At 38.9% G+C, this 23748-nt stretch overlaps 2 protein-coding genes across 5 annotated transcripts in view; both read left to right on the top strand.

The window, feature by feature from the left end:
* Positions 1-19145, top strand: part of hipk3b (homeodomain interacting protein kinase 3b) — a 57129-nt gene extending 37984 nt beyond the window's left edge. Inside the window, exons 6-16 of one of the 2 annotated variants that reach the window (XM_065265088.2) lie at positions 908-1092; positions 1205-1367; positions 5010-5127; positions 5235-5356; positions 5514-5641; positions 5765-5932; positions 6020-6313; positions 9563-9709; positions 10183-10409; positions 12314-12453; positions 12674-19145. In XM_065265088.2, coding sequence (XP_065121160.1) covers positions 908-1092; positions 1205-1367; positions 5010-5127; positions 5235-5356; positions 5514-5641; positions 5765-5932; positions 6020-6313; positions 9563-9709; positions 10183-10409; positions 12314-12453; positions 12674-13153 — 2172 coding nt within the window. In that variant the 3' untranslated portion in view covers positions 13154-19145. Of the gene's footprint in view, positions 1-907; positions 1093-1204; positions 1368-5009; positions 5128-5234; positions 5357-5513; positions 5678-5764; positions 5933-6019; positions 6314-9562; positions 9710-10182; positions 10410-12313; positions 12454-12673 lie in introns of both variants that reach the window. The other variant, XM_065265087.2, reaches the window with a different exon arrangement.
* A 2949-nt stretch (positions 19146-22094) lies between these two features.
* kiaa1549lb (KIAA1549-like b) overlaps positions 22095-23748 on the top strand; it is a 131136-nt gene continuing 129482 nt past the window's right edge. For 2 of the 3 annotated variants that reach the window (XM_073815719.1, XM_065269990.2), the window contains exon 1: positions 22096-22981. In XM_073815719.1, coding sequence (XP_073671820.1) covers positions 22801-22981 — 181 coding nt within the window. In that variant the 5' untranslated portion in view covers positions 22096-22800. Of the gene's footprint in view, positions 22982-23748 lie in introns of all 3 variants that reach the window. The other variant, XM_065269991.2, reaches the window with a different exon arrangement.

The following is a 23748-nucleotide window of genomic DNA, read 5'->3' as shown; positions in this document are numbered from 1 at the left end:
TAGCAATGAAATAGGTGCTCTTTAAAGGCGGGGTGCATGATCTCTGAAAGCTCTCTTGATATTTGAAATCACCTAAACAAACACGCCCCTACCCCAATAGAATCTGGACCTTCTTTTGATAGACCCGCCCCACACATACGCAATCCAGGCAATGATGTTGATTAGTAGACACGCCCCTTACTGCTGATTTGCTACAGGTGTGTTTTGGTACTCGGCCCGACTCCCTTTTCCAAAGTGTCTTTCAAAAATCAAGCACCCCGCCTTTAAGGACTTCAGCAATGAACTTCTCCACAGTGTCATCTGGTTTTTAAAATGCACATGCACTTGAAGTTCAAATAGATTTGATTGGCTGTCAATGGTTTTTTCGTTCATTAGTTAAAAAAATAGCTCGGAAAGTGATCCCATTGATATTGTTACAGTTGTGGTTTGCATTCCGCCACAACTATAATTATTTTTAGTTTTAAATAATTTTTATTAATACGGTAGTCATCATTATATTGTGAACGGCTTTTAAGTCTATGTTTTGCCTTAGAGACAGATGATGCAACCATATACAGTACAGATTTAGTCACAGACTGGATAGTAGTTACTAAGGCTTTAGATGTGGACGTTCCAATTTAGGATTTTACAAATGGCTGGTGCAACCCTACCCTGTCTTTTTATTAATAGATTTTACATGGCCTTGTTATATTTTGATTCTGTAGTGTAAGACATTAAAGAGTTTTACACACAAGCGTTTTTTCCCTTTATTATTTATATATCTTACAGTGTCTGTTGAACTGCTGTATTAAAACAGACACAATGACATTTTTAACAAACATGAATGAGGCTCAAGCATCTTCCTCAAGCAGTTGTAGTTGAATTCACTGAAGAGGAAACTGACTGTGCTGTCCTTTGTCTTTCTCAGGTGAATCTAGTGATGAATCTTGAAGGCTGTGATTTATTGGCAGAGAAGGTGGACCGTGCAGAGTTTGTAGGTTTGCTGAAGAAGATGTTGTTGATAGACGCAGAGGAAAGAATCGCCCCGAGTGACGCCCTCAGCCATCCCTTTGTCACAATGCAGCACCTGTTGGATTTCCCCCACAGCAACCAGTGAGCGCCTTTTTTAATTCTCAAGCCATGCGATTTTATTTTCCTGATTTGTCCGGCAAGAACAACTCGAGATGTTTTCTCTTAATTCTCTCTCTACTGTTTTTTTTCTCAGTGTTAAATCGGGTTTTCATATTATGGATATGTGCTGCTCACGGCCAGCCGGTTACGAGTCTCTCAGTCGGAGCAAGCCTCCGTTTGTCAGGACGGCCCCGAGCGCCAACGCAGCTCCCGGCCTCACGCTGCCCTTCTGCAAGATGAGCGGCATTCACACTCAGGTACAGAGAGCATCGCCACTACTGATTAAATGAAACTGTGCTGGAGAAAGATTGCTTTGAAAAACATTTGGCAACCCACTTTAACATCTAGTGGTAAATTTTGAACAGAAGTATAGTTGATGGAGAGCAACATCTTTGACTGTAGTCTTTCCATCACATACAGGTCTCTTTCTTGATGATTGTTTAGTTTCTTAGCACAGCTGTACTGGAATGAGCTCCTCCATACCTCTGTCGAACCGTTACATGGTTCAACTAAAAACGCATCTACTATATTCATTTAACTAGACCACAAAAATTGAAACCCTTTCTATTTGTTTATTTATTTATGTAAAAACCTGACTTGCTTTTTAAACTTTACAACAGATGTTATGTGTCTTGTTTAGAGAAGTGCTTGTGGTTTTGCTTTGCTAAATCTGTTTTATGTAAAGTTTTTAGTTATTGAGTTGCATCTGACATCAGAAATGTCGAACTATCATACCATGTGTTGATGCACCTCTGAATACATTTACAACCTAGAAAGAAACAGAAATATTTGTTTTATTTAGAAATTTTTTCTTTAGTGTTCCGGTGTAAAACCAAGAAGTAACTCATGATTTTAATTTCATATAACACAGGGTTTCTGTAATCTTTTGTGTACACTTTCAATCTCACTGTGTCCCTGCTGAAAACACAGCTAAAACCAGCCTAACTTGGCTAGTTTAAGTGAAAATGAAAGTGTCTTTTTTGCCAATGCATGGTAACCCATACTTAAATGTGATCTCTGAATTTAACCCATCAGTTGAGTAATGAACACAAACACATTGCAGGTCTGAACACACAAACTAGAGGTCTTCACGCATATCCGAATACCCTAGGTCTGACCCGAGCGGGTTTGGGTCTAAAAGTTTCAAGTGCCCCTTGGACACTGGTAGGGTATAATGTTAGCGGCAACGTGTCTCATTTAATAAAAACAAAAATGTGTGACTCAAAAAGAATCAAACTATCTTGCGTGTGTGCATCGAGTCCTGCATCAAGTGTACATGTTTGCCAAGAGCACTTGTGAAATCGTGTGGCTGGCGGGAGTAATTTTCGTTGAGCCAGACCTGTCAATCAATTTTAAAATCACATTTTAGTTGTTACAGTAGTGTCATCATGAGATAACCTTTGAAAACAAATTGAGCAGTGGACTAAATTGTTTACAAGGCCACCGGGGTTTCTTGTCTGACTGGTGCGTGCAGGGCTACAGACTGCACAAATGTCGGTGCGTTTACATTCGGGTCCAGTCAGGTCAAACTTGGGTCTAATTTTCTCGGGTTTGTCTTAGGGCAGGGTTCCCCAAATCTTACCCTGGAGGGCCGGAGCACTACAGAGTTTAGCTTCAGCCCTAATCAAACTTATGAAGACCTTGTTCAGGTGTGTTTGAACAGGGTTGGAGCTAAACTCTGCAGGGTAAGATTTGGGGAACCCTGTCTTTGGGTTTGGGGTCTTTCTTTAAAATAATTTATTTATGCACCTTGGTTTCGGGTAAAAAGGGATTTGGGTAATTTCTTATTGGATAATTTTTTTTGGACCCACAAAGACATCTAACACAAACCAGAGCAGTGGGCAGCTATCACTGCAATGGGGGACCTTGGGGGACATGTGCCTTGCTCAATGTAGGGCCCTATAATTTCCGCGATCACGGAATCGCGGAATTGGCAAATTAACACGTGAATAGTATTAACGCGGAATTTCGCGGAATTTTACATATTTTGAATAAAATTATGTATTTGTGTGGGAGACGAACGTATGTCTGGGGGAAATGCAGATCGGGGGTAGTAAATCTGGGCGACACACCCCCTCCCGTCGTTTCAGACCCCCTCCAAAACACTGAAACCATGGTGAAGCGGCTCTCCACGACTCTGCTTTCGTCAGCGAAAAGATTAAGAAATTCGACGCTAATGAACTTAGTTCCAAGCAGTTCTCACATGACTTTTATGTGACCGGAGAACTGTTATTTTGTAAGTTTTGTCAACACTCTGTTCACGGTGAGCGCAATTTCATTAAGTAATCGTGTTATCCAGTTTTTCCCCAAATCATTTACATTTTAATCATTGACATTAAAGGCACACTCTTTTTATGACAAAAATAACAGTAAAGGTTAAAAAAAACATAATTGCCAAAAATTACAACGGATAAAATGGAATTTGCAAAAATTAAAACTGAGAAAACGGAATTTGGGAAAAAATTAAACGGAATTTGGGAAAAAATTAAACTGATTTTATAGGGCCCTATCAATGGCATCTCAGTAGCAACCTGCCAGCCATGAGTATCGAACTGTCATCTCTTGGGTTGCAAGCCCGACTTTCCAACCATTAGGCTATGACTGTCCCACTAAGATGAAAAGAGCTGGTTTTAGCTGATGAAGCAGGCTAGATTTAGAGGGGTTTTGGCAAGTTTATCAGCTGAAAGACCAGTTGAACCACCAGCTTAAACCAGATAAGACCAGCTTAGCCAAGCTGGCCAAGCTTCCAGTAGGTAAGGCTGGTTTAACTGGTCTTTTCAGTGGCGTATGCTAGTTTTAGCTGGTCTTTTCAGTTGGTAGGCTAGTTTTAGCTGGTCTTTTCAGTGGCGTATGTTGGTGTTAGCTGATCTTTTCAGTGGGGTAGGCTAGATTAAGTTGGTCTTTTTAGTAGGGTGCTAGATGCTCGCCATTACATCACCTGTTATTTAGTTATCTGTTGCTCTAAAGGGAAGTCATGGTGTTGTAAGAGGAAGGATTTTTCTCTTTTGTGCCATTTGTTTGCCTGTAGACATGTGCAGAGTCACGTTGAATCATTCCTCCTGACGCATTCAGGTTATGATGGCCTGTCAAAACACGGCCGTTGCTGCGTGGCTGTGTCACAACACTGACTACATTATAATCATCTTCAGTACATATTTTGCTCTTTAACACTGTCAAAAATAATCATTCCGGCTTTAGTATGCTGTTGTCTGTGAATCGATGCATGACACCGATCACCTTTACGTCGTGGTCTTTTTAAGATCCCACAAATTTGCAGCCTTATTGCCTTACTGCCGTCGTCAAGGCAACACTGCTGACATCATGGCAACGTGGAGGGAGCGTTTGGTTGCCAAGGAGAGCCACGTCAACTTTCTACCCACATCACTGACCTGACTAACACTCACGCATTGTTTTAATTGATTTTTCATTAGCATTTATCTAGCATGTTTCATGACACAGTGTTTGTTTTTAACAACACAACGCGGCTCTCATTAACTCTGATCTGTATTATTAAATTTGCTGTAAATAAGTAACGTACAGTGCTGAAGCACGTAACCAGCGTCTCACAGCTCTGACTTTGTCCTTGGATCACGTTCACGCGGTTAAAGCACAATACTAAGTCCTAGTATTCAGTAGCCTGGCGTTATGCTTGTGTTGGCAGGAGTGAGTGAACTTTAATCCTCAGGTCTTTATTTTCTGTTTGTGAGGGCACAACATACTGGATATATACACACATACACACTGTCTGTTAATGACACACTGCCACCTACAGGACATTAAAATGAAGTGCATCAGTGTTCTGTGCAGCATTTCCATTACATTACTATAGCTCTGTATCATTCTGTAAGTGTTTGATTGGAAGATAATAAACCCCAACAATTCTTTTTTTAACTGTATAGGCATTGGCATCATCTGCCCCCTCTGTGATGCATCCTGGGATACCCCTCCAGACAGGAAGTGCTCAGTTTAGTGACTCGTTCCAGCAGGCATTGATCCTCTGTCCCCCTAACCTACAAGGTTCTTTACCTAAATTCATTTATTAGATTAACTGCGATGTTTGTTTGTAATAATATTACTGTTATGTCCTGTCTGGTTATATTATTGTTATTTACCCAATATAACAGGTCTCCCTCCCAACCCAAATAAGCCAGCAGGTTTTCCAGTGTGCATAGAGAACACCGTACCATTGGTGACGCAAGCTTCAACCATCCAACCTCTACAGATTAGACCAGGAGTTATAACGCAGGTAAACGGCTCTTGGACTTTTCTTTAGGGATGTCAAAATATTATGTTTGATTTATGGACACGTGTAAATATTTAAATAGCTTTTACGCTGAATGCATAAATGTAATATAGTGAACGAAGAGACTTACCTAAATGATTTTGTCGTTTGTTATCTACAGCAAACGTGGTCTAATCATGCCCAGCAGATCCTGGTGCCCGCCTGGCCTCAGGTGACACCCGTTGCCCCCTCAGCAGCCACACTGGCTTCAGATACAGTGGCAGGTCCACAAAGACTGGCAGACTGGGGGTGTGTGAAACGAAATGCTCCTAAGTTGTATTTACTGTATGCTACCCTATTTATCAATATCTCATCATGAGTCGTCTTTCTTCACACGCTTTACACCACAGTGTTTACTCTCATCTTTTGCAGGAAAGTTCATTCTCACGGTAACCATTACGGCTCAATGATGCCCCACCATCAGCCACTGTTAACCAACCCAATGGCCATGTCAGCTCACCAGCCAATCAGCATAGGGATTGCTCATGTGGTGTGGCCACAGCCAGCAGCTAACAAAAGAAATAAAGCATCTTTAAACAGGTCAGTTTCCACATGCCCCCTGCTTCCGTGTGTATGAAGGATCAGGAATGTCTGGGGACTGATCGCCGATCATTTTTTCCCTAACAGAAGTAACAACTTCATGCACAACACAAACTCACAAAATTTAGCAAGCCGGTCCCCAAAGATGGTAGATGGTGCCAAAAACACAGAGGAGGAGGCGGGGTGTGTTGTTGAGGTGGTGCCGGAGGAGGAGCCTGTGTGCTGTAAGGCAGAGCCAGAGTACCAGGACTCATGTGTGTCGCAGAAACAGAGAGATACCATTGTGATCGCTGACTCTACGAGCCCAGCAGGAAGTGTGATCAGTATCAGCAGTGGATCAGATGAGGAAGAGCCTGAGACTCAGAAACACTCAAAACTGGAGTAAGTTGACCGCTAAAATCTGATAAAACTGTAATCGCCCCAAAAGAAAATGTATTTTGTGGATGATAAGAAAGCTTTGTGTTCGAGATGTAGTTGACATCGTTTTTAAAGTATTACAGTAAAGAAGATTTTTAGCTGAAACTTTCCATTGTGGAATGGGGACACCACATGAATGGTTGCCAGATATTTTACATCATCTACTTGCAGACTTTTCACTTAAAGAGCTCTGCCCTTTTAACAGTCCCTCAAATTTAATCCAACGCAAAATCAACAAAATGCCACATAATATCTCATAAAATAAATATAATGATTTAATATTCTGTCATGATACAGGCTAGACCACTTTGTGAACATTTTTGGCTTTGATTTACTAACACACATGCACATCTCCTTTAGCCCGCTATATAGTCTTGCACGGGACAATTACCCGGGTTACCGTGGGGTCTTAAAAAGTCTTACATTTCAAAATCAAATTTAAGGCCTTAAAAAGTTTTACATTCACTGATCTAGGTATGTCTTAGATAATTTTAAACGGGTCTTAAAAGTCAACTTCAGTATTTTACACTTAAAGCCCTGTTTTCAGATTGTTTATGATGAAATAGAATGGTTTTGACTGAAATTTGGACATATGATGCTGGCCCGAGAATTTTCGGGTGTTTGTTGTATCAGGCAGTCCCCACCTCTACAATGGCTGTATAGGTGCACTGGAACAATCCTTCCTAAAATGCATTAAACTTTCATTTACAAAGACGTGAGACTCACCGAGTGGTCAGGGGTGTTCACTGATATGCTCACACAAAAATCGCTGCAAAAGACGCATTCCAACAGGTTTTATCGTAGTTTTTGTCCAACTCCATTGACTTGTATTAGATGTGCTGTGAGGTACGGTATTACTCCGCGCCGGGAACTTTGTTTGCATTCTTGCAATTGGCAAAGGCGGATTAGCGCCACCACCTGGGCTGGAGTGTCTATTATTGAAGCTCTCAACGGAAGAATGTACGGGTGTGAGGCGTTTGGAAAAATAGGTCCACACGTTTACAACGAATGCTAAAACAGCTGTTGGAAAGCATCTTTTGCAGCGATTTTTGTGTGAGCATATCAGTGAACACCCCTGACCACTCGGTGAGTTTCACATCTTTGTAAACGAAAGTTTAATGCATTTTAGAAAGGATTGTTCCAGTGCACCTCATTATAGTGTGGGAGGTGAAACAACAAACACCCGAAAATTCTCGGGCCAGCTGCATATGTCGAAATTTCAGTCAAAACCGTTCTATTTCATCATAAACAATCTGAAAACAGGGCTTTAAGTGTAAAATACCGAACTTGTCCAGTTTCTTGCTGTTGGAATGTTTTTTTCTTTGTTATAATTTCTTTTGCTCGTCCCCGCGTATGTGTTTAACCGCAGTGATAGTTGAGACACCATATGCATTACTATGGTTATAAACTTACATCTACTGCCGCCAGCTAATAGATGATAAAAGAGAACTAAATTAAGCATTTTCATGTTTACACAAAAGGAAATAATTTGCAGATTAATTCTAACAGTTCTTAACTGAATTAAACAAAGCTTTAAATAAGTTGTTTACTCTGTCTATGTAAATATCTATATATTATTGATATATAAGAATTTATTGGTGCTGTCTCTAACTCTGCCATGCAAGAAAAACAGCTGCTTGCGTATCCTGTACATTAGATGCCCCAATGTCTCCTCAATTTAATTATTTCTATTTTTGCCATAAAATATATCACTGCCATTGATTTGTCCCAAGATGAACACCAGTAATGTATTTTGTAAGGTATGTTTCTAAGAAACTCCTTAAATGCCCTAATATAAATAAGAGCTGTCTGAGAAACCACCACTATTTTGTTATTTAATAAAACCATGTGTTCATTTGGTTTTAATACTTTATGGTTATTATTACCTCATCATTATTGTTATTTAAGTGCTTTTTCCCCACTTTTTTAATACCAAAAAAATCTGATTGCTTGATCATCATCCATTTCCAAAATAATTGTTAGTGAAACCCTAGATTGTTTCAAACATTTTAAAATGTTGTGATTTCAGTTAAATAAAAGGCTGTTTTCTGTTCATATATTTCATCCTGGATTTCTTAAAACTTAGTTCTGAAGTCTCATGGTATTGTATCATCAGCAAAGTGTAAAAATCTTGTCTTGTCTTATTCTCTTGTCTTGCTTTTTTCGTCTTGAAAAAATAATAGGTCTTAAAAACACATAAATGCATGCACACAGGACTATAAAATTAGATTTCATTGGCGTGATAAAGGTCTTAAATTTAATTCAAAAAGGTCTTAAAAACACCTGCAGAAACCCTGATTACTAACAGAACACCCCGTTATACGACAGCAGCATTAATTTAATTGCATAACCTACCTGGCCCATTTAACTCGAACCTGCAAATGTAACCTAGTGTATCAATGCATTCAATGCATTCTTTGGCACCTTTAAAGCACTGTTTGTTTGTATGTCGACTTAAGGGATGCACCGATACCACTTTTTTGGAATACGAGTACGAGTACTTGCATTTCAGTACTTGCCGATACCGAGTACTTAATAAAAAACATGATTTAAATTTACAGGTAACAGCTTTAGTCATATAATTTAACAAAAAAACAAAGGACTAGTTTCCAGTTTGTTGTAAACTCTGCCTCTTTGGACAACACAAGAGGCATTAACCCCTTACACGCCGCTCAAACATAGACATTTCTCAGACCGTGGTAACGATTCCAGGTATCGGGGGACTTTTAACGAGTACGAGTACTTTAGAAAATGTGGTATTGAGGCCGATACCAGTATCGGTGCATCCCTAGTTGACTTTGTACTTATTTTCCCATTTTTTTCTTTGTTTCTCTGTTCTTATTTTATTATTTACTTGACTAATTTAATATTAAGCATTTATGGTATCCCAGTTAGAAAAATGACACATTTTTTGCACATTTCTGGAAATTGCCACTGCAAAATCATTTTGATTGCGCAAAAATCACCAAAAAAGTTGTGAAATCCTGTTGGGTACAGTTTTAATAAAAAAAGCGCAGGGATGCAGTTAGTGCTGATGAGATTAAGAGCGTCAGAGATTGATTTCAATCAATCTTTTTTTAATCTTTGACATGATCTTAATCAGTCAATATTAATTATCAAGATTTTATTTTCACAGAAACAGTCACAAACATGACTTTAGCTGGGTTTTCACAAAAAAGCTTGAGTATATTTTATAATGAGTGTGTGTTTCAGGTGTAAGGGTAGTCCAGAGTGTGAGGCGTGTCAGAGCACACTGAAAATGGAGCGAGTTTGTTCGTTGAGCAGTCCTGATTCAACCCTGAGCACAAGTTCATCTGCATCAGAACAGTCCAGCGCTTCACCCTGCAAGAGACCCAACAGGTCAGTCCTTTACAAAAACACTCACTAAATATCTATCTAAAAGGGGACATGCCACAGACGTTTGTTATTTTCATATAAAGCTTATTATGTAGTTTAATTAGTAGATTGTTGCATTAGTACTGGTGTTAAGGTCATGGGTTAGATCCCAGAAAACACAGGTACTGATCAAACAAACTGAAGATTTTATTCTTTAAGATTTGAATGCACTGTAACTCACTTTGGATAGAAGCTTGTGCCAAATGCATGTTTGTCATACTACATTCAGTATATTGTCAGACATTACTCTGACCAATATCATATCCCACAATTCAATGCAATCTGACTTTTCAGTGTGACAAAGGAACTTGAAGTACTAACAGTGATTTATTATATTAAAAACTATTATACTAAAAACAAGTAGCATGTGCAGTAAGCTAGTAGACTTTAACAATGAGTGTTGTCTTTGCTCTTGTGTGCGTGTGTGTTGTGTACAGTATGTCGGATGATGAGCGGGAAAGTGGATGTGACACGGTGGACGGCTCACCAGCCTCTGTTTCCTCCAGTCACGCTGACAGCCCCTTCCTACAGGACACTTACATTAATAACAACAACCAGAACTGTAAAGAGGGGAGTGTGAAGACCGAGTCCGTCAAGCTGCCCGTCCGCACCATGGTGGTGCCGCCCATGAGGGTCCCACAAAATGAACCAATGGGCCGCACAGGTAACCTCCCCGACCCTCTTAAACACACATTGATGTTTAATTCAGTGGTTATCAGGAGATGAATAAAGTCATAGACTGAGCAGAACATCACTGCTGCTGGTGTTTACTTTTACTGTAGGTCACATGTCTTGGAAATATGCAGCGTCAGTAGGTAACAGCTACAGCCGCAGGTGATTATGGGTGCTGTGATGATCAGTACTTGATCGAGTGTTTCCTTTTCTTTCTTTCTCTTTTTAAACCCCGTATTCTGTAGACTGTTAAATGTGGGTAGAGAATTGAAGATTTGGCTTAATTTCAATTATGAGTCTGAAACTGATTTGCCTCAATTCAAATGTTAGGAAGTCTGAAATTTAAAGGGACACTCCACTTTTTTTGAAAAGGACGGTAGCAAAGTCCTTGATTATTACGCCAGTTTGAGAGGATAGTTCATAGTTATATCGGCCAAGAAAATCGCAACTTTTTATTTTCTGTCAGTCTTAGTACACGATGTAACTACAGAAGAGTCAAGTTTTAAATAGGAAAAATATTGAAACTCTTTGGTTATTTTTGAGCGCGATGCTAATGGTCTAATCAGATTCAATGGATTATGCTAAACTTTGCTAAAAGTGCTAGCGCCAGACCCGGGGATCGGCTGAATGGATTCCAAAACGGTAAAAATCAAATGTTTAACTCTAGGGGAGCTGGAAAATGAGCATCTTTTCAAAAAAAGTGGAGTGTCCCTTTAAAATGTCAACAGCTAATGGCATTCTGGGATATGAAGTGTTCTTCCACATTGGCCCACTTCTATCTGTTTGTCTTCCTTTAACACCTATGAAACCTCTAAAATCAGAGATTTGTGCATTTAAAACAAATCTCACCGTCAAGTCATCTGTGTTTGTCTTGACCAATTTTGATGTCCTTTTATATTAATTTGAAAGACTTTTCATTTTAATTCAGTTGAATTCAGCTTTATGGCGGCACAAATTTACACAAATGTAGGCGTAGTGAAAAAAAAGCATAGACAGAAACGTCCCACAGAGTGACCTAAAACTGTTGACGTGAGCTTAGATCTTTATACAGGACTGCATTTGTATTGGAGGCAGACAGACTCTTTTTGTTGGAGAACCGGACTTCCATGCCGGACAGATTGCCGGTTCGAGTCCCGCTACGGGCGCGATCGAGGAGGAATGGTTACATGTTTATGCCATATCCTAATAACCATGGTCCCGAGATAACAACAAGTAACATTAAACTGGGAATTGAGCATTTCTGTAGCAACAGTAACAATGGCAAAATAAATCCGTTTGAAAGAATATTGTTGGAAACGTTAAGCTAGCTCCCACAGGACAAACGTTGTCTTCGTGAAGAAACGCGCTCTGTAGAGCAGTTTGTCCATTTAGGGCTATTGTAGAAACATGACGGTGACTTCTATGTAAGGAGACCTGCGGTGTATGTAGATAAAAGCATCTCAATGTAAATTAATAAAAACAATAGAGTTCATTATGTAAGGTCTTTATGTGGATTATATTGCAATTTTGTTAAGAGATCCTCCTAAAAGTTCTTCTGCGTGAGGTTACAGCGTTCACAAGTCATAGCTCGCAGAAAACTCCCACTATAAGCTGTAATTATAAACTCTACGAGGACATGGAGGCTTTTTACATGTTGAAATATTATTATAATTACAGTAATTAAGATATGGCATGAACAGACCTTTATTCTGGCATTCAGAAAGGTGATTGACCAAAAAAAGGAAGTAATCTCTCCACCTCCAAAAGCCTTTAACAACAGACATTACCGACAGTGGAACCCTTGCTTTTCATTTGTTGAAGTGACGTTTCCTTTTCATCAAGACATTTTTTTATCCATTTTCGTGAGACCTTTAAGGAATGTTTAGCTAATGTTGCTTTTGTTTCCCATTGCTGTAGTTGTAGACTCATGCCCACCCAAAGGCCGCAGTGGATCCATCAGACAGCCACCTTATTCCACGTTACTGCTGACCCGGCAACAAAAAACCACACCGGCTTTCCCGCCCCTTCATCACCAACAGCAGCTCAGTTTTGGACAGGTCAGTTCCTTCTGAAAAGAATCAGAGCAATGTTTAAATGGTCTGCCCTGCCCTCATTTTTATTGGGAATATAGTTGGGATACCACCAATTTTATCTGCAGTTAGTTTGTCATGTTGCTTCTGTTCTGATCTGAATAGTCCTAACACTTGTGAGTCCATAGTTCTTTTTATAGTTTTGAATGAAATGACACGTTTTTAAATAATCCAATTTGTGCTTTAGGTCCAGCATTTTGGCTCCTCCCATCAGGAATGGAATGGCAACTACAGCCACCGCAGGCCACAGGCGTTTATCCCGCCCACCGTGCATGGCCACACCTTTACTCTTCCTCATGGCAGCCCCACCCACACTACGGCCCACCCTCCTCAGTCCCACCTGGGTGTCCGCCACCACCAGCCCACTTTAATTTCCTACCCCCCTTCAGGCCCCCTGGTGACAAACGCCCCTATGGCCCACCTCCTGGCTTCCCCCGGGGCTACACGGACTCACGTCTTTCAACCGCCTTATGGCCTCTCCCATCCGGCGGGCCACCTCGTGCACCAGGTCACCGTGGGGCTCAACCCTCGTCTTTTGCCCTCTCCCACCCTCCACCCTCAGGGTCAATTCAAAACCCTCTTCCCCCCGCACTCCTTCATCGCGTCGCCTGCGTACGCAAGCTTTCCTCTCAGTCCCACCAAGATAAATCAGTACCCCTACGTCTGAGACTCGCTCCGCAACCCTCGCGAGTCCGGAAGGCCACGGGTTCTATGTACCGACCACCCACAACCCGGTATCGTACCCAAAGCCATGGCTCAAAAGGGAAAGCGAGCAATTTTCCAAATCACGTAGACTCGAGTGCAATTAAAATGAGCTTTAAAAAAGAAAATGTTTAGCAAGTAGATAAAAGAAAACGCTTCAGGTTGAAAAGAATTTCAGATAAATGAAACTGTTTTGCACATGCGACGCATCACTTTATTAACAGATTTGAAATGAGCGCTCCTCCTAACGAATATATAGACAACGGGTGGTGTCCAAAATCATGTGATGGTCAACTTATTTTTATACATTGCCTTTTACCTTGTATAAGACACATCTTCGTAAAGAGAGCCTGATATAGTGTTCCCGACTGTCCACCTGCTGTTTCCGAGTGTTTGTACCTTTTTTTGTCTGTGGTGTTTTTCACCTAAAGGGTCGTTCGTCACTCTCTGCATGTGTTGCATGAGCTGCAATGTTGATAGGAAAGCCCAGAGGTTCGCCGCATTGTTGTCCCAGCCATAGTGCCTTATATATTTCGGCAGTTGTTTGTGTAAACTCTACACTATCACTCTCTCTGTGTGTGTGTGTGTGTGTGTGTGTGTGTGTATAAAGTGTCCCGGACTGCGGATTCAGTTTTCGTGTTTTTTAAGTGTGTGTACGTGTAATGTATTCACACACAGGTGTATTATTTCATGAATAGATAGGCATCAGTGTGCCGCAGTGCTTATTTTTGGATCCACTGTATATTTGAGATGTAGTGAGTTATATTTCATTACCCGAGCGATCGGACGACGGCATGCTTTTGCTGCAGCGACAGCTGCTGTTTGTTTTATCGTTTTCTTATTTTTTTGGTTACTTTGGATTAGTTAGTCATCATGTAATGAATTCATTGAATACTGCTTTGAATCAATTACTATTCAGAAAAATCTACGATACTAACAGTGTTTGTACTGTTACTGCAATACAATCTAAATAGTAAAGGTTTGTTTTTCTTTTGGTCTGTGTGTTTTAGTTGTGTGTGTGCGTGTGTGTTGTGCGGTGGCCATGGCTTCGACTAGATTATGACATGAATGCAAATCGGTCTTTGATTCAGGTTAAAGGATTCAACTTCGCCTGAGTAGACCAATGCAGTATTTGGTGTATAGACACGTACGCATATGAATATAAATTTCTATATATATACACACATATTGAAGTGGTTTATTTAGTGCTGAAGCTTGACAAGGTGTGTTTAAAGTGTGCAATCCTCATTTAATATGCATGTGTGAACTGATTTAACTGTTCTTCTTAATTATACTGTTGAAATATGTATGTGTTAATGTAGGTGTTAACTGCATTTTATACATTCCGTCAGGGAGAAATAAATATATCTATGTATGTGTATATATATATATGCCACGTGCATTTCTGTTTTCAATTTGTTCTGCTTGATTTGTTGTGTTTTCGTCTTTTAAATGAAGTTGTTAGTGCACCACCAAAGACTGTAACTCATCTGCTCTGTTATAAAACCTAGTGAGCTGCCTTTGTAAGTAGTGGTCGATCGTTAATGGCCGATACAAATATTAATAAAGCAGATTAGCTGATATGAGGCTGATATAACACAAATTTAATTATAGTAAATGAGAGAGAAACTGAGCACAGGTGAAACAAAATTAAAATTTATTGTGCCTGATATTTACTAGTATATCCCCGTATGCAGGATTCACACCAAACGCGGCAGAGGCAGCAAAAACACGTTATTTGTGCATAGTTGAACGCTTAATCATTTTGAGTTTACTCGCTTCATTCGCGCTTGAAAGCCGAGAGGTGAAATTCTAGTCATTCGAGAAATTCACGCGGAATTCGCGTCATGGGGAGGGGCTTCTGTGACTTTGCTCACTTCCTATAATCACGTAACTGCTAGAGCAAGCTCCTGATTGGTTAGCGCGGCGTGATTTTCCGCCAAAGTTCAGTTTTTTCAACTTGCGTGTTTTTCGAGGCAACGCTCAATTTGCGTCAGCAGCGCAAAAACACCTCATTCGCGTCGCGACACATCCATGCGTTAACGCATCTTTACATTGACTTAACATTGAAATAATTTGCGCCAGACGTTCTATTTGCGTTTGGTGTGAACGCAGCATAATACTGCAGGGCTCCAGACTAACTTTTTTTCACTAGGAGCACAGTGGCCCCAACTGAAAATTTTAGGGGCGCCACCAGAAAATTTAGGGGCACACACCGTAAATCAACATCCTAACCAAATATTCTCATTTCTACACTGTATTACTAATAAATACTGATTATATATATGATGATAGATGCAGAAAGTACAATGTACAATGTTTTAAATTCAGTGTCCCATCACAAAAAAAGGTCAAATTTACTGGTCGCACATGTGCGACTGGATGTAAAATTCAGTGGCACACTCTCAGATTTTGGTGGCAAAATGCGACCATTTGGTAGCAGTCTGGAGCCCTGTGAAAGTTGGAATAGTTTTTTCAACTTAAAGGTGTATTGTGTAACTTCCTGTAATCACGTCACTACTAGAGCAAGCTCCTGATTGCTTAGCATGGCATGATTTTCTGCCAGATTTTTCAACTCGCGCGTTTTCCGTGGCAACGCTCAATTCGCGTCAGCCGCGCTTAATAGCCTCATTCACGTTGCGAGACCTCCATGTGTAAACGCATCTTTACATTGACTTAACATTGAAATCATTTGCGTCAGACGCTCTATTCACGTTTGGTGTTAACGCAGCATAATACTGTAAAAAGTGAAAGTTGGAAAAACTTTTTTCTACTTAAAGGTGTATTGTGTAACTTCCTGTAATCACGTCACTACTAGAGCGAGCTCCTGATTGGTTAACACAGCACAATTTTCCGCCAAAGTTCAGATTTTTCAACTTGCGTGTTTCCCGCGGCAAAGTTCAATTCGCGTCAGCCGCGCTAAATGCCTAATTCGAGTCGCGAGTCCTACATGTGTTAACGCGCCTTTACATTGACTTAACATTGAAATCATTTGCGTCAGACGCTCTATTCGAGTTTGGTGTGAACGCAGCATAATACTGTAAAAAGTGAAAGTTGGAATAACTGAAAATTACTTATTTTTTTTACTTAAAGGTGCATTGTGTAACTTTTAGGAGGATCTCTTCACAGAAATGCATTTGAAACTATATTATCAGTGGTGTATAAAGACCTTAAATAATGAACTATATTGTTTTTATTACCTTCGATTGAGCCGTTTTTATCTCCATACACCGCGGGTCTCTTTACTTGGAAGTGGCTGTCATGTTTCTACAGTAGCTAAACGGACAAACTGCTCTACAGAGTATCGTCGTCGTCGAGTAAAGAGTAAAGTCTCATATCGTCGCTATTGTCACTATCTATGCGTTTTGAAAGGGAAGGGTTGAGCTGTGGACTTGAGCCGTTGGTTGCATTTTGCAATCTCCCCATAAGATGGCGCTTAAATCTACGCACAGCATTTTTAAAGTTGGCAAAACTTAAATTACCTCAACTAGTAATACATCAATAAATTAAGTGTATCCAACTTTAGCTTTTTACATTTTTTAATATTAGCAAAACATAGCAAAAATAGTTTAACTATTTATAAAAAATACATGACAGAATTTGTTTGTAAGGTAAAATATTTTAAGTGTTTTAATAACATCTGTGTCACCAGCTGGAGCTAGTGCTGGGCTGTGGATCTGACACCTCACGCTACTTTGAATAAATCTTTATGGCACGCCGTATTGTTGTTATGTGGAACACGACATTACATTACAAAGTGAATGATGTGGTCATTTTACTGGCTGTAAAAACTAGCTTTAGTGTCTTATCTCATTCTCTCAGATAATTTAAGAAACAGAAAGATTTATCAGCCAATTAAAAAATGTATCAGCTGAAATTTGCATTTATTTTTATTATCCTCCAATGCGGAATTTCAAATTTCGGCTGATATATCGGCCACCAAAATGTGTCACTATTTGTAAGTAGCATTTTAAGGTATCATAGGCTCAGAAAACCTGACGGCTGCCTCCTAAAATATCTTAAATTATAAATTAAATAGTGCATTCACACATAAGGCAATCCCAGAATGCATTGCCACCTCATAAGTGAAGCAAATCCATGATGATGGATAAAATTGGAGATGGTCGATTTTGTATGTAATTAATTAATTTATTCTGGAAAAAATATGGTTTGTTAATATAATATAGCTAAATTTTATTTAGCATATGTGTGCTGTGTATTTGTATGATTATTTTGAGTATTGCATTGTTAGCATTTTAACATGCGATACATTGAAATCAGTTGATGGAGTCTCATGCATTTCAAAAGCATGCGGTGTGCCCATGTAGGCAGTGGACACCAAGACAGCTCACTAGATGTTACAACAGAGACATTTTTTAAGCAAGGTAGCTACTTTCTCTGCATAGACCTCACGTATACTGTAGTAAATATAGTCACGGGGTAAATTTCAATCTTTGTATTTAAAAAAAGTTTTGCTTTTTGGACACGTAATAAATTGAATGTATCATAGATAAGCTGCTATGTATTGATTGTCACTTCAAATAGCTGTGAAATTGGATTGGTTCATATCTGCATTGGTTCATTTGTATGGGTCTCTCTCTCTCTCTCTTTAATATCCTATACTAGAAGTGGCTTTTGATTTGGAGTAATTCTTCGCTTCCATGTTTGGAGTGTCGTTGTAACTGCTGTATTGCTACTAATGGACATTGAGATTTTCATTTGAAATCAGTATTGTATCTTCATTAACCTTTTTGGCTCATCACTGCATATTAATGGATGTATCAGTGTAACTTCATTTTTGTATGTTTACCTGTTTATCTGTGTTTTTGACTTGTAATAGCTTGCAAAATTGATTTGACTTCATCAATATAAATGGCTGTTATTGAGAAAACCACCACTGCTGTGTTTTGGTGATACAGATGATGAAGAAAACATTTACAGTATCAGTATTTATTGATATGACAATTGATCCCATTGCCCAAAGCCACTGAGCACTTACGCTCGGTAACCATAAGGCTGTGTTTTGACATGACCGTATGTCCTTTTAATCTGTTACAATGATGTCAGCTGGTATTTTCTGTTAATGTGTTAAGTTCATTGTATTTGTGAACAGTGTGAACAACGCTGTGTGTGCCTTGACTCGGATATTGGTAATAAAAACTCACTTTGCAAGTTTGGTTAGCCTGGTTTTGACTGGCAGGGTCACATTTGATGGCATTTCTTGACATTCACTTTCCTAAAGTAAAGAATGTAATTTGTTGTACCTTGAAAAAAAAGTTGTAAAATGTCTTGATTGCAATTTAACAAGAAGTTTTGATCCCTGTGAAATGACATTCACCAGCATTTTACCTGAATACCACATCACAATTTGAATATTTATTGTATCTTCATATTTCAATGAATTGGATCATATCTGTTGAACTTATTGTTAACTTCATTCAATAAACTAATGCCATCACAACATTAAATGAATGTTAATGGCACGTTTAATGCTTTATTATTATTATTATTGCTTTATCATGGGAAATGTTTAATCTGCACTAATCTAAATTTTTATAATTACGGCGTCCTGTTATGTTTTTAATTGACATTGCTCTACTCATAGATAACTCCATGGTTTAACAATATATATTTCACCATGTCTCAATGTTATTTCACTGCAAGTTTCATGTTTGTTTAATTTGGTGTTGTTATTAACTGTTTTGATGCATGTACTCTTATGTGACTGTTTAACGTTTTGTTTGATTTGCTTGATTTACGCATTTGTTTTGATTGACGCTACACTAGTTTGTCACATAGCACTTGCACTGTGTACTATTTAACAGTATGAGGACTGGGAACATGTAACCCTTTGGATATAATGTCTTCACAGAGTGTAAATGGTGTTTCCTCTCTAGTTCTCAGTGAATAAAGATGTGACCAAGCCTTCTCTACTTAGTCACATTAAACACAATTTACAGGTGACTTTTGGTGAGTGAATAAAGTAGGGTAGTAGGGTTCACTTTGCATACAGAAATACAGAATAAAAACAATCTTTGCAATAACTTCTAATTTTATTTCAGCACCCAAAAATTGAATGTTATAAGATACAAACTTTGTACCCACAAAGAAATTAATTTCAGTTAAAGCAACACTATGTAGTTTTTTTACCTTTAAATAATGTCTCTAAAATTATTTCAGTGATAGAACAACTTTTAACTGGACAAATTGTACTGTTGCTGCAACCTGAGCAGTCTCCTAGCTGCTACAAGCACACTCTGAAAGTGGCGGTGGAGGGTAGGAAACACAGCCCCGCCCCTCCCCCTACCTGCAGAAGATTGTCTGATACCAGGCACTGTTGCGCTTTTCAACCACATGGGGGAGCTGTAAGTCATTTTTACATGGAAACTACATAGTGTTGCTTTAAATAATATATAGTTAAAGCAACACTAAAGAGTTATTGCTCTTTGCTCCCCCTACAGGTAAGCGTAATTGTTCATTACCACTGTTGTAAATACTGCAGCATAGCTGGCTCTGATTGGATTGTAGGTCTGCCGTAAAGCAAGTTTTTGTTGTTTTTACTCGAACTACAGGACCGCGACCCGATGGTTGGAAACTTCTTTAGTGCGGTTTTGGCCGATAGAGGGCTGCAAAGCGAATGTGAAAGTGCCGTTCACCCTGTTTCGATTGGATGAACGACTGAAACTTTTTTGGAAACGTTATTTTATGGTAAATAAAACTCTTTGGTGTTGCTTTAAAGCACAGATCAGACGTAAGCTTTAGGGGGTGATTTCCCAGACGGGGACTATACTTATAGTACAACAACCATGAAATCAGTGCAGCAGCATAACATATTAAAATGTCTTTTTTTTATCTTTATTGCAACTAATAAATAATACACATGGGGGTGGTTTCCAATCAGCGCAAAGCGGTCTCTATACTGTATATTGGCGTCCCTCAACTCTGTCCTGAGATGTTTTTTTACAGCATCCCTCCTCCGCCCCATCACCTCACACTCATATCTGTTCAACTTAAAGAGGCGAGAGTACTCTGGGTTTGGGCTAAACACCAAATATTAATAAATTACCCTATTGATTACGTGTTAATGTGAACGTGTGAAACAAGAATTAAAAATATTTTCCCAACTTGATATTTAAGAAAAAAACCTTGATCTGGGATCACCGTTGAACTTTTTTGTAAAAGGGTCCTTACATTCCATCCATAAATACAAATTTTTATTACGTTCTTATACAGTTTCTCACAATTGTTTAAACACATTTCTTGAAACTATTGTCCACTTCAATACTTTAAAAAGGAAAATAAATCTTCAAACAACATTCACACACTCTTAGAACGGATGTGTTAAAAACAACACACTAAGGGACGGTTTCCCGGACAGGGATTAGACGTTATTTTAGTCCTAGAGCTGCCCAAACTGAAAACAACTTGCACTGACATTTCTTAAAACACATCAGTGCTCTTTGTTTTGCCTCAAAGCACACACCAGTAATGTTTTTAAGTAAGGCTTTTAGTTTGTTCAAACTAGTTATATTTCATAATTAAACTAAGGTCTAGTCCTGTTTTATACTAATCCCTGTGAGGGAAACCACCCCTAAATGCATTGTCTCAGAATACACACATCTCTGTTATTATTGAAACAACACATTTTCTCTGACTTTTAACACAACTTGTGTTTTATTTTAACACAAAATAACACATACAGCTGCAAACAATAACTTTCTTACTTAGAATTTTTGTCTTGTTTTCAGTAAAATGTAAAACTTAAACTAAGATGTATTTTATTGATGAGCAAAATGAGTCTAGTTTTTGACAAAAAATATATAAACTTTAAGTAAATTAGTGCTTAAAACAAGCAAAAAAAGTCAATAGAATAAGAAAATGTTGGTGTAGCGTAGGTGTAGCAGAGGATTTTCTCGAAATTTAGAAAAGAACTGCCTTCTCCACTTTTTAAAAGAATGCAATTGCACAACACTCTTGATTGAAAACTAGGAGGACCAATAGTCTTGATGATCCAACCAAAGAAAGAAAATCCTCCACAATACCTTTAAGCACAAATTAGCTTAAATGTTATATATTTTTTTATATTATTTTCAGAGGACAGTAAATCTACTGCTATAAAAGCAGCACATTGACTGTACTAAAATATATCCAATTTCATTTCTATAGTAGTGTCCTTTATGAACATATACTAAAATATTTGCTGAAAATGCGAGGGGTGTACTACTTTTGTGACATACTTATCATCACACCTGTACCATATGCAGTATGAAATGTGTTTAAGTGGGTGAGAATTTTATGTTTAGAGTTTTGCATACTGTGTCTACCAAACTTGTTTAAGGTTTTGCCAAAGAGTAAATGATTTGACAAATTGGTTAAGACCACTGGGAATTTGGTTTAGAGCATTTAGGGGTGGTTTCCAGGACAAGGCTTACCCTAGTCCCAGACTAAAATTCATGTTTGATCTGCCTTAATTTAAAAACATCTTTTCACTGACATATCTTGACATATATTAGAGACAATGTTTTGTCTCAAGATGTGCATCAGTAATGTTTTTTTGTGAGGTTTGTTTGTAAAAACTAGTTAAATGTCCTAATATAACTAAGGCATAGTCCCGGATTAATCTAAACCCCGTTCAGAAAACCACCGCTTAGTGTTTTAGCAATTCGGGAAAAAAAACTTATAGCAGAAGGACTGCTTTAACTCATTTGCCGCCAGCCAGTTTTGTGTTTTTCCTCTGCTTTCAAACAAACAAACAAACCGGGGAAAAACATTTCGTTATACATTTACTTTTCCCACTTAATTTAACAACTGAAATATGGATATTTTTCTTCAAAAATACAACATTTTGAGCAAAATGCTTAAAAAAGATTCAGACTCAGAACGATTATCAAACATAAATGCATTAAAAAAAATTAATTAAATAATTTTTTGCTTCAGTTTTTGGTGAATTCGGTTTCCGTACACCTTTTTATAGAAATTCGTCAAATATAAACTAGTGTTCAAACATTTAAAGTTTCATATTCTTTAGTAGTGCCTTCTTCCACATTTATGATAAATAAACTCATCAAAACTATGGCATTACACAAATGTAAATATAGGATTTATGGTGTAACTAAAAACTAAATACAAAATAAATTAAAACTGTTATATTTTAGTATCTTCTTTGCTTCTTGTCATTTTATCACTTAGCTTCTTGACGTCTCACTCTCAGATGCTTGTTTTAATAATACTGAAGGAGTTCACATCATTTCTGTATTCTTAATGTCTGATTTTCTTTATTCACAGTATATTTGAGTGTGATAGCAGTGCGCTTCTCTCACCACTAGAGCTTGCACATGACAAAAACTACAGCACCCACGTCCTTGCATGCGTGCACATTTTTCACAAGACAGCTTCATTGAACATCAGAACAAAGACATACATGTGATCCTTCAATACTATGGCCTGTAACGAGGGCTCCGAGCGACACATAAACCCGTTCGAGTGGCTCGTGTCGCAGTGATGGGTGGACTGTGGGCATTTCCACGCACGCAGCTCTCCACGCGCCCCGGTGACTCACGGCTCTGAACAGATGTCTGGTCCAGTACCGAGACCGGGCCACTGGAAACACAAATGGCTGGTCGTGTAGAGGGAAGCTGGAGGTGTTGTCACAGATTGATCTGCAGCATCCTGCGCTCCGGTGACAAGAGGAGGAGATGCTCGTGGACACGCGCGTCTGGAGGGATGCGGAGCGCCAAACTCTCATCTTTAGGATTATTCCTACTTTTATTACACAGCGCACAGGCTGCCCAGGGTAAGGCGACATCTCAGCTGTATGCGGGTTAAAATACTGCAGGACCAGATTTTACATCAATGAATGAAATAACGCTTTAAATAAAAACCCTCGTGCATCACTTACTGATGATCACGTTCACCGAGAATAGCTATATCGACAAGTCTGTGAAAGATTTACATTTACATCTTCCTAAACCAGATGAAACTTTTGCATCTGAATGTCATTTTTTACATGTAAGTTTTAAATCGGTAATCTTACTTTCAGCTGTTTTAACAGTTTGCTTTTGTGCATCTGTTAGTGTTAAAAAATAGGCCAAGTAAACATGTCAGTGCTTTTGACAATAAGTTTGAATGAATTTATTGCATACCTCTAGCTTTGTAAGGTCGTTTTAAGATCCAGATGAGAAATGAAGTTGGGCTTTACTTATAGTGTTGAACAGAGAGAGTGATGTAATGTGATGAAGAGAGGGTCCACAGCAATATTGCAGTCGAGTGTGTGTAGGCGCGTGCTGATGAAAACCGCAGCTCTGCAGATCTCTTTTGTTCATACAGCACCACAACATTAATGCATGAACCAACTGCACATATCCATGTCTCAAAGTGGCTCTAATCTTGTGTTGAGCAGACTTCATTATACACCTTCATAAATCAACCGATGCAAAAGAGCTTAAAACAGCACATGACTGGAGATGCTGAGGTTGCTTGGAGAGTTTGTGTCCTGAAAATGCTCTGCAGAGGTCCTGTGCGTGCGTGTGTGTGTGTGTGTGTGTGTGTGTGTGTGTGTGT

This window comes from Paramisgurnus dabryanus, chromosome 9 (genome assembly GCF_030506205.2).
Source record: "Paramisgurnus dabryanus chromosome 9, PD_genome_1.1, whole genome shotgun sequence".
NCBI classification, from domain to species: Eukaryota; Metazoa; Chordata; class Actinopteri; order Cypriniformes; family Cobitidae; genus Paramisgurnus; species Paramisgurnus dabryanus.
Note: the sequence above shows the minus strand (reverse complement) of the source record. Positions and strands in the feature narration are given on the sequence as shown.